The sequence below is a fragment of the Podarcis gaigeae genome (assembly GCF_964106915.1).
Source record: "Podarcis gaigeae genome assembly, chromosome: 2".
Lineage (NCBI taxonomy): Eukaryota > Metazoa > Chordata > Lepidosauria > Squamata > Lacertidae > Podarcis > Podarcis gaigeae.
In genome coordinates, this window is record NC_139679.1 from 35,854,805 (window position 1) to 35,866,201 (window position 11,397).

Below are 11,397 nucleotides of genomic sequence, written 5' to 3' on the forward strand. Positions count from 1 at the left end.
TTGTGCTCTTAATCTGGTTTTACTGTCTGCACATTCACTATTTGAAATTTCACTTACCCACCCAAGCCTCGCTATACACTTCACAGATTCGCTTATCCAAAGAGCTGGCTTCCTTCCTTTTTTGTGCTTTGCTGGTTGGTGGCCGCCATTTTGTCTCTCTTTTGCTAATTGGCTGCAGCCATTTCAGGGGGAAACCACGGAGAAATGGGTGATTTCCTGGGAACGCGTTGTGTTCGTAAGGTGAAGCTTGTGTGTAGTTATGCTACTGGCTGTGTAACATCTGGGAAGGGCAGAGTGTAGCTTGTTTGGGTTGGGCAGATTAAGAGCAAGTCAATGGTTGATGGCAATGAAAATCTTTCTGGCAAATGTCAACTTGCACTTCCTCCTAACATAGCCCAATTTATCCGGCAATGAACAGGGGTTAGAGCAATCTCATTGCTCTGCCTTATCACTCCAGCTGCGGGGAATCTGATTCATCCTGAACTTGTTGTTAGCCTTCACCCTCGTCAACCGTCTCTTCGGCTTGTTTAATTGCCGCTTCTTTCACTCCAGGCCAAACTGCCACGTGGAATCCACCAGGTGAGGCCCCACCTGCAGAATATTGACAACGTGCCTTTGCTTGTTCCTCTGTTTACAGATTGCACCCCAGAAAGTAAGTGGAGCTCAGGCTAGTGGATTCTTTATCGCTGAGATGGGGAGATCTGGGTGAAAACTAAGAGGGTGTCAACACACTTAACTCCTTTCCTGGTTCTCTTGCAGCCATGTGTGAGATGATTAAGATCATGCAGGAATACGGGGAGGTCACTTGCTGCCTCGGCAGCTCTGCCAACTTGCGCAACAATTGCCTTTTCCTTCAGAGCGACATCAGGTAAGATCAGGGGTCAGCAGACTTTTACAGCAGGGGGCCGGTCCATTGTCCCTCAGACCTTGTGGGGGGCCGGACTATATATTGAAAAAATAATAATGAATGAATACCTATGCCCCACAAAAAACCCAGAGATGCATTTTAAATAAAAGCACACATTCTACTCATGTAAAAGCATGCTGATTCCCAGACCATGATTGGGCCGGATCCAGCCCCCGGGCCTTAGTTTGCCTACCCATGGGTCAGATGCACCCAGACTCTGGGTTTCTGGCTTTGAGAAGCTCAGTCTGTCCTCATTCATACCACTCCTTCATCCTGATTCCATTTCTGTGTTGACTTTCTTTGTTTTCTTCTGTTGCATCCCCATACAGAGTCTCAGGGAGACCTGAAAAGCACTCCTCTTTTTCTTTCCTTGGGTAGAAAACTACCGCTATCTGATACCTCCCGGCAATACCTTTAGCAGACCAATGTGGAGGAAATACCTTTTATGCCACATCAGGGCTTTTGACAAAACTGCTTAGAACAAATCCCACACTGAGCCCGGTGTTGTCTGAAATAGTTGCATATGGAACATCTGTTCCAACGGCAACCTTTGCCACAGAGTTGCTGGGAAAGGATGTTCTGCCTACTACCATTTTGCAAAACACATGGCTCAGTGTTGGACTTGGTGCCATCGTTCGAATCTCTGATGTGGCATATGAGAACCTTCCTCCGTACTGGTGGCTCTTGGTCTCCTAAAAAGGAATGGGGATTACAATCCCACTCTCCTTGACTACTGGCCCCGCTGTCTGGAGTTGGGACCACAACTATCTGGAAGGCCAGTTTCCTCACCCCGTCCTCAAATGTATAAAATCTTCTGCTCTTCTGGCAAAGCAGGAATGGGAGAGAAGCAGAGAGGAAAGCAGGTCAGAGCAGGTGCTGCAATCAATTTAGATAAAGGCAAAAGAGACCATTTTGAGCCCTCAAGCTGTTATTGCTTTATTCATCCATCAAGCTCGTTCTGTTAAAAGCACCCTTCTGAAAATCAAAGGGTTTTAAATGAATGATGCAGAGTTTGTTTGAAGAAATAGAGATGCATAATTTTGTGGGAATCATTTTGGTGGCAGGGAGGCTGGATGCTTGGCCCAGGCTCACCCTCCACTCCCAAAATCAAAGAAGGCTTATCATTCAGAGATGCTCTTGCCGCTCCTTCGGCTCTCACTGTTCCATCTTGCTCTTCCTCCTGTACTTGGTGAAGTGCAAAGTTTCACACGCTGGGCCAAGTATCCTCAAAGTTTCTTTTTAAACAAGAGAGTTTTATAAAAGCAGGTTTCATTTACCAATGGGTTTTATGCTGATCTATTTTTTTCTTGGTTTTAGCTGATTTTATTTGATTATGTGACGTGTGCTATATATTATCTGTAAGCTGCCTCAAATTAATTTTGGAACGGTGGGGTATACATTTACCAGATAAAGTAATAAAAGGATCAGGCTACAATGCTCCTTACTGCTGACTGAGTGGACCCCTATTTTCCTAGCGGTTCTTTTGTTATGATCTATGATCAGAGTTCTTTATTCAGTCCAATCTGTTCTGATTTCCTGTCTTGGGACATTTCCCTGGAGAGAGCTTGTGCCCTTGCTGTGGATGGTCCGAAAGTAATCTGTAGCCCACTAGTTCACTTTCCGCCCCTTGATTTACAGAAGTATGTGTAATGTCTCTCTCTTGTATTTTTTCCATGTAACATTTTTACAAATCAGTTTCATTTGTTGAGACATTAGGAAGAAAAGGGGGAGAGGGGGGAAGATAGGTGGGGCGACGATGTTTCTATTTTGCTTAAAGTATGTAGGGTTTGGTGTCAGTGTTGCTTGTGCAGGTTCTCTGCTGTTCACTTGTGTTCCTTTGGTGGTGAGAGAGGTTGGGGTTGGCCTTAGGCTTGGGTGTGGTTGTTTGTTTGTGATTGGCTGTGATGATCTTTGTTTTCATGTGTGAGTGGGGTGGGTGGGTGTTTTGGATCAGGTTAGCCATATTGATTTGTATGCTGTTGGTGGATTATTGTCATTGTCTTGTTGGGCCACTAGTTCACTTTTTAAAAAGCATCAATGTTGTTGGACACCTCCGTATTTTAGATCAGTTTTGTAACCCCGAGGTGTTTGGCTGGGTGCACCTGGCTTATTACTCCCCATTATGTTTTCCTCTAACCTGTGTAGTATTGTCTGTGCAGCATAGCCCTGGATCCTCTTTACCCCTCTCGCTGCTCTTGGGAGACCTTTGGGTACGCCACCAGCACTAACATGACCCGTATCTCCGATGAGCTCACACCTCTCCAGCTGTCTGGCCAGCTGAACAGCCTATCGTGCTCCCTGACTATTTATCCGGAAGAAACCATTGGGCTCATCAGACTTATAGAACAGGTAAGTCCCCTTTCTTTTGAGCTGGTAGTAACACAGTTGTGACAATCTCCATCATTTAAATATGATGGTAACATTTTAGCATCTGTTTGGGCTTTCAGACTTAATGAAATAACTGTTCCATCCTTATTTTTCTTCTTGATGCAGAGAATCTATTTGGCAGGACAGAACGTTCCAGCCTGTTTTCTTTCCTTTTAAAAGAAAACCTAATTGAAGCTTTCAGTTTTGATCCATATTTTTAAAAGTGGATCTGTTTACTGCACTCATCCTTGACAATCTATTTACTTATACCTTGCATACTATCCATTTTATATATGCTTTCTTTTAGGCCCGGCATGCAACTTACGGTATTCGCAAATGCTTCCTTTTCCTCCTCCAGTGTCAGCTGACCCTGGTCATAATCCAGGTGAGTTATTCTGAATGGCATCAGGGAGCAGAAAGGACTGATTGTCTTGCAAGTCATCTAAGAGGAGGAGAGACCCAAAGGAAACTGCTTAAGTTGGATATTTGCTAGCAGTATTCACTATCCTTGTGTCATGGAAGGCTAACCTGATTCTAGCTGAGGTCCAAAGCGTACAATGGAGCATCTTGTAATCGTAAATGTATGGTCCCCAAATTCTTCATTTGGAATAGTATATGCGTGGAAGGCAAAGTGTACTAGCTTTTCTAATTTTGTTCTGGTTTTCAAAATAAAGGGTTTTTTTTGAGAGTGTTTCTTCTCCAAGTACTTAGCAGAGGCTAGCCACACACAGTTCTTCACCTCCCAAAACAGAACTTCCTATCATGTCTTCAGCTACAAGGCCTGGAAGAGATATGTTAAAATAAGCAGAATGTTTCATTTAAAAAAACAAATAAATAAAAAGCAGTACAGTGCTGCCCAGGCAATGGAATCCTGTGCACCGCATTCTGTGTGTAGCAGCAACTGCTGGCTCCTTAATTGGCTGGTTTTTGCATTTATATACTTCCTTGTTGCCATGGCACCCAAGGTGGTGTACTAAAATGAACAAATATGCAAAATTGTTGAACAAACGAGTTCTTGCATGGACCCTCTGGGATCCAATGGCATGAGCTCCCTCCTCTGGACTCCCTCTCCTTCTTAGTCGCCATCTTGTTTTTACAAGATGGGTGTGATAACTTGCTGGTGGGTGCCCGTCGGTCTTCTGATCCTTCCGCTGATGGTGCCTTTTGCTGTCTTTTGCTTAGTTCCTTTCTTGTCTGGGGCAGCTGCCCCCCATTCTCAGTACCACCGACATCTTGTGGCTTTCCTGCTTCTGCTACCCGTTGCTAAGGTGAGTAAGGTTTCTCGCTGTGATTCACAAGCATGCTCTACTTTGGGGATCCTCGCAGGAGTTCCACTTCTTTCCTAAGATAAAATGGGGCCACACGGGGGGCAGGCACCTGGTTTTCATGTTCTGGCCACCATGTTGGAGACCATGTGGAGTCCATAATGCCTATATGGATCAGCCTTCATGGTGTGGAGAGTTGGCTATGCTAGCGCTGTTCGTCTCTGCTAGTGCTGGCCTGTAGATTCTCTCTCTGCAAAAAAGATGTGCTGAGTTGCTTTTGTCCATTACGGCCCACAGATAATGTTGTACTTCAGCTACCATTGGATTCAGCCAGCATGCCCAATGGTCAGGAATGTTGGGAGTTAACAGCAGCTTCCAGAGCGCCACAAGTTTCCCCTATCCCCGCTGCAAGGCTTAAATCTGCCTTTCTTTTCACTAGTTGAGCAGGAACTGTGTTGGCCTCTGACTTCTGCTGTCTTTTGGATATGGAGACAATAAATAAGCGAGTGAGAGGAGGCCTGTTGGGACCTGGTTAACTGTGAACTGGCTTAAAGTGACTTGACAGTACAGGAAGAAACTGTGTGAAAAGGGCCTCCCCATTAGCTGACAACAACAACATTTATTATTTATACCCTGCCCATCTGGCTGGGTTTCCCCAGCTACTCTGGGCGGCTCCCAAACGAGTATTAAAAACACAATACAGCATTAAACACAATACAGCATTATGGGGGTTTCATGTCCGTAGTCTCAGCAGGTTCCGTTGTGGTTCTGCTCTGATATCTAGGCTAATTCTAGTTTTGTTTCCTCTTCCAAGTGTGTCCCTCCTGGGCAAGCCCCCTCACAGTTCCATCATGTCCATGGCAACTGGGAAGAACCTGACCTCCATTCCTAAAAAGGTAAGAAAAGGTTACGATTGGATAGGCATTCACTAGGGTCCGCGAGTGGCAACGTCAGAAGGTGTGAAAGTAATGTTCTTACCAGCTGCCGACACATGACACCCAGTGATTGCAACGCCGCAGATCTTGCTAGCAATTAGCTTAGCTAAATGTTTAGCATGCTGGAGTCTGGCCTCTACATCAGGGGCCTTCCTGCTGCTCAAGGCAAGAAAGTTGGCTCAGTCTCCTGCTGGCGGATTCTCGCTTCCGTTGCCGCTAGAGGGAACTGGGGCTAGCAGCGTAGGGAGAGCCGTGCTGGATCCGGCCAAATGCTCGCCCTGTCCAGCATCTTGGCAAACAGATGACTTTGGGAAGCCCACTAGCAGGATCTGAGCTCAACACAGCACTCTGCCCGCCCCCCTGTGATTTCCAGTCCATTGGAATTCAGACACATGCTGCTTCCTCCAACAGCAGTTCTGGTGTGAGAGAACAGGTCCTGATTTTCAATCTCCCTCGCTCACTCGCACTCTTACTTGCTGTGGAAGTAAGAACAAACCTATCTGGTTCAAGGCAGAGCCATGTCTCATGCCTGGATAAGAGCTTCCTTCCTCACATCTCCTGAGGTTGGTTATCCCTGTTGCTTTACAGAGAGAAGGTGGGTTTCAAAGGAACGTGCCTTTGAGAGAAGTGGGGCAGTAGGTGGGAGAAGGGGAGCATAATATGGAGCATACAGGTTCCTCATTGGTTTAATGTTTCTGTTGTGAACCATAGGCTGAAACAAGATGTTATGCGGTGGGGGAATATTTAGTTGCTACTGAACAAAGTCAGGGAGTCCCTTTTAGAATGATCCATTCCTGGACATTGTTCAGAATGGTTTTCTGACGGCTCTGGACAGATTCTCTTCTGGCACTATGTTTGGTTGTCTTGATATACTGGTTCATCTATGAAACTTGGGAGATGACCAGCTTGATTGATGCCATCCCTCCCAAGCATCTCCTCCCATCTAGTAGAGACTGTCTTGGCTCTGCCGGGCTCTGCCCACCCCCTTAATTGTTAGCAGGATGTGTGTGTGCCTGCGAGGCATGCTTGTGTGGCTGTAGTATATTTGTGTGTGTGTGGTATGCAGGTGGCACTGTGGGTTAAACCACAGAGCCTAGGACTTGCCGATCAGAAGGTCGGTGGTTTGAATCCCTGCGACGGGGTGAGCTCCCATTGCTCGGTCCCTGCTCCTGCCAACCTAGCAGTTCAAAAGCACATCAAAGTGCAAGTAGATAAATAGGTACCACTCCAGCGGGAAGGTAAATGGCATTTCCGTGCATTGCTCTGGTTCGCCAGAAGTGGTTTAGTCATGCTGGCCACATGACCCGGATGCTGTACGCCGGCTCCCTCGGCCAATAAAGCGAGATGAGCACTGCAACCCCAGAGGCAGTCATGACTGGACCTAATGGTCAGGGGTCCCTTTACCTTTACCTTATGGTGCCCATCAAGGTTACTCAGCTTTCCAAATGTGCCCACAGGTCCCAGAAGGTCAGCAACCCTCAGCTCCAGGTTTCCCTGAATGAAACTAATTATTTGGATCCAGTCTTGGGCTGGCCCAAGATGTTTTGACGCTATAGGAAGAATGCCCTGTCCCCCTCCCCATACATCTAGGTCCCCTCTCTTGTCCCTGCTTCTGCCCCCTCACTGCTGCCAGCCCCATCACCTCAACTGTACCTGTGATTATGTCTGCACTACCACCGTGGCACAGCAGTGGTGGTGAGGGCACAGCGGCAGCAGTGAAGGCAACAGGGCTGACCCCAGTGGGGTCAGACTCGCCACCTGAAGCAAATGGCTTCACCTCGCCTAATGCCGGGGCCTCTCCTCTTTTACCATCCTAGCCCCTAACATACACTGGAAACATCTATGATGATTCTTCCTGGATCTCTCAGTAGCAGGAGCCCCTTGCAGGGAGAGGGCCAGGCCAGGGTACCATCCTTTGGTGCCTCCACTTGTTCCTGGGAGGTTAATAATAATAATAATAATAATAATAATAATTAATAATAATAATTACAGTATTATTATTATTATTTCTACCCCACCCATCTGGCTGGGTTTCCCCAGCCACTCTGGGCGGCTTTCATCAGAACATTAAAAACAAAATAAAACTTCAAACATTAAAAACTTCTCTAAACGGGGCACCAGTGGGTGGTGCATGACTTTTTCTGCCCTGGAGTTATTGGGTTTCTTTTTAATGATGATGATGATTCATTTCCCAACTTCCTCTTTCTCTTGTCATATACCCGTATTCCACATTTGGTTATATTTATAATGCAACAGTCCCTGTAGTCCTGCAAAATGGTAGAAGTTCCTTGGGAGGGAGGTGGGTTGAAGAGTTGCGCCAACAGCAGCCACACATCCCAGTGACCATCTAGTTTGGGCCTGAGGAGCAGCCCTGGAGGAGGGTGCTCACCCAATCCTCTTCCGCAAGACTGCAGCTGGTAAGCCTGAGGCTTGGGTGGGAGCCGTGGCACCCAAGGCCTGGCCTCCCATTCTTGTAAGTCACTCCGGCCTTCCCGTCAATGTCTTGCAGACCCAGCAATACTTCCTGTTCTGCTTCCTGCTGAAATTCAGCCTCACCATCTGCACCTGCTTGGTTTGCTTTGGCTACATGCTGCAGGATTACTGTGCGAACTTCAACTCCTCTGCCTTCAATGTGAATGTCACGGGCTGCTCCTCCATCATGCTGCACAGGTTAGCGGGCGCTCGGGGTCCAGCTATCCACTGAAGTTCCCAAAAGCAGTGGTGTCCACCCAGAGGAAGTGTGTGTTGGGATGGTTTTAGCACAGCTTCTTTTAAGGTTTCGTTTGTGGGTGGCACAGTTTGGATTATGTAGACTATGTTGTTTATAGAGTTGGAAGGCTCATCTATTCCATCCCCCTGCAATGCAGGAATCTCAACTAAAGCATTCATGACAGATTGTTGTTTCTAGTAGCTTTTCCAAAGATGGGTCTAGAAGAGTGGAAAGTCATGGAATACAGGCTTGTGCTACGTTGCCCCTACTCTCCGGTTTCCCTACGCTGATAAGGACTAGAAACTTAGTTTCTTTTTAAAAAACCTAAGGCTATGTTTTTCACACACACACACACACACACACACACACACACACACACACACTTTCTTTATAAATAAATTCAAGAAGGGTAACAAAGAAATTAAACAAAGCAATATAAAGTAATTAAAACGGCAAAGCCGAAAAGAAAACAGCAATGGAAGTATTAAGAAGTCTTAAAACACCAACTCTGTGTTTTATTAATCACCCCATAAATCACCACCTCAAGGTGATTTAAAAACAGTTTAAAATGCAAAGGCAACAAATACAGCTGGGGAAAGCCTGTGTGGTGGGGGAACAATTTGGTGGTAACAATTCAACAACGATTGAAGATAACTCCAGATAGCTTTTGAAAGGCAACTTTTGGCTTGGGAATCCAGTGGAAGAGGTTGCATTGTGTGACTAACAGAACCCGCGGGATTTCAGGACTAGCTCACGAGTCCCTCTGAAATCCAGTTTTTTCAAATGGAGTTCGTTGATGCCTTGAACCGTGATCCCCTATGTTTGCTTTTTCAGTAGTGCAGAAAGCTCCCCCGATTGGTTTGGAAAATTTTCCAGCATACTTCTCCTGGCCCAGAAGTTCACTGCTGGGATGATTGTCTTACATACTGGTAAGAGATTTCCATTCCTCCTTGCTTGCTGTACTGAAGGGGGGGGGGTGCTTGTAGCTTGCCATGGGATTGGGAGCTTTATCGATGTCCCAGCTGAAGGCAGATGTAAAACCAAACATCTTGGACTCTCTGGCCAGTTTGAGTAATTGGCTTAGTCTTCCCCAACCCTTGGCTGTTTAACTGCATAAAAACAGGCAGGAAGATTTCAGAAGGGGCGCTAGATAATTGTGTGGAGAGCGTGTGGAGTCAGGGGCTGCCAGTCAATGGTGGACTATCCTGGGTTTTGGAAACATCACTGGGCTGCTTTCTTCTTCTTTTTTTGCTGAAAGCCCAGCAAGGTTACCTTGTGATTGGCTTTGGATGATGAGCTTCAAAAACCACCACACTCTCAGGGATTTGTGCCCTCTGTATCTGTGGCAAGTCCACACATTATAAAAAACCAACCTGTTGGTATTTCTTCACAGTGTTTATCTCTGTCACCCACGTCCATCGTACCAAACCACTGTGGAAGAAAAGCCCCTTCACTAACTTCTGGTGGACTCTGACAGTTGTCATTGTGTGAGTATCCTTTTCTGATTCATCTAAGTGACTCTCTTTCCCCCTGTCTATATCTCAAATTATTCCATCTTCTGCTGTCTACTCTTCTCTTGAAGCATCAGTCTTTTTTCTTCTTCTGTGTGCATTTCTGCAGTGCTATGTCTTTCTGGCTCTTGACATCAAATTCTTCCTTCCCATAGCCTCGGATATCATCACGTCCCTCTCTCTGGCTTGGCTGTTATGCCATGAGACTGTCATCACCCCACTCCAAACTTCTAAAATGTTCATCCAGGAAAAGCGACCTCTTTTGGAGATGCTGCCCACTTGGGTATGCCTGTCCCCATGATGCTGTGTTTTCTGTGGAGGCTGTTCACTACCTTAGGAGATCCTTTCCCCATTGGCAGGTTGTACTCTGGTTGCTGGTGGAAGAGGATGCAGAGTGGAGGAGAGAGCCCTGGGACAGAAGGCTGGACGTGCCCCTTCTATGTTTTTCCAAGTCTTGCTTTGTTTTTAATGGCAGGCTGCTGGGCCAAGTCATCCAGACCCTCCTGGACCTGAAGCTCTGGGTGAACCTCAAGTCTCCAGTGACCTACAAAATGGATGACATTCCCATGGCCTCCTGGCTGTTGGGTTTGCTCTCTCTTATCCTTGTTGTGATCATCAATGAGACTGTCAAACTCCATGAAATCAGGTAAGGGAGCCTTGCCATGAGCTCTTGCTTAGCACTCTCCATAAGAAGCTCCCAAAGTTCTCCTAGCGCTTTGCATGGCATGGTCTTGATAATCCTTGCAACAACTTTGTAAGGCTGGCCTGCCTGCCATTATTATCTCCATATTACAGATGGAGCATAGTGGGCTGAAGAGAAGGGAGGGAGAGGCATGGCTAAGGCCAGCTAGGAAGTTCATGGCCAAGGTTAGATATGAACCAGAACTGCCTAGCTGACAAATATCTCAAGTGCCCTATGCTGTACCAGCTGTTGGGTGCTTTTAGGCCATTGTGGCATTTTGAAGTTGATGTGAGAACCACTCCTGCTCCTCAAGAAGGAATGATACACAAGAGAACCCCATACTTGCATCTCCTCCAAGGTGCTATCTATGATCGCACCACACCTGCAGGGTAATAATAGGCCAGTGAAAGATGAATGCAGCCACGCTGCTTGCTGTGTGAGTGGGTCATGTTGAAGCATCTCTTAGCTACATCCTCTAGGTTGGAAGACTGCCGCTACGGACAAGACAGACCTTGCTGGGTCAAATCACAAGGTCACCCTAGTCCAGCAATGCCATTTTTAACACAGCGAACCAAGTGACTCTGCAAACCCACAATCAAGGTGTGGGGGAACGTCGCTCTGTGGGTTTGCTGCCCTCCCTTTCTCCATTTATTTTAATATCCAAAGGCCCTGATGAAACCCCTTCACCTTCAGGGCCCCTCTGCAAATGGGAGCTGAGCAAGTCATAGATGACATCCTGTTCCACAGCTGAGTTAACTGTTCCTGTGCTGTGCAGCAAACTTCCTGGTATCTAAATTAGGGTTCCTGGAAGGATAAAATCGCTACCTGATATCTCTCTGACCCCTTCCCTTGAGATGCTGTTGTCTTGGCAACAAGGAAATACGCATTGAACTGCCTGTTTTTCTGGCTGCCTCCCAAAATGGTTTTGGGCCACTCTAAAATGTCAGTAGCTGGGTCAAGCAAGGGCGGGATACTCACAGTAGCCATCCCCTCTGGTTTGTCTTTAGCATTTGCCCATGG

General features: G+C 46.7%; 1 protein-coding gene across 13 annotated transcripts in view; it reads left to right on the forward strand.

Moving 5' to 3' along the window:
• The window catches only part of TMEM94 (transmembrane protein 94), a 68,264-nt gene that overhangs the window by 53,191 nt on the left and 3,676 nt on the right, over positions 1-11,397 (forward strand). For 8 of the 13 annotated variants that reach the window (XM_083725618.1, XM_083725612.1, XM_083725613.1 and 5 more), the window contains 10 exons: positions 553-652; positions 760-868; positions 3,067-3,256; positions 3,582-3,659; positions 4,457-4,542; positions 5,354-5,435; positions 7,984-8,144; positions 9,019-9,113; positions 9,578-9,671; positions 10,171-10,341. In XM_083725618.1, the coding sequence (XP_083581744.1) occupies positions 553-652; positions 760-868; positions 3,067-3,256; positions 3,582-3,659; positions 4,457-4,542; positions 5,354-5,435; positions 7,984-8,144; positions 9,019-9,113; positions 9,578-9,671; positions 10,171-10,341 (1,166 nt within the window). The remainder of the gene's footprint in view (positions 1-552; positions 653-759; positions 869-3,066; positions 3,257-3,581; positions 3,660-4,456; positions 4,543-5,353; positions 5,436-7,983; positions 8,145-9,018; positions 9,114-9,577; positions 9,672-10,170; positions 10,342-11,397) is intronic. The other 5 variants (XM_083725619.1, XM_083725620.1, XM_083725615.1 and 2 more) reach the window with 1 other exon arrangement.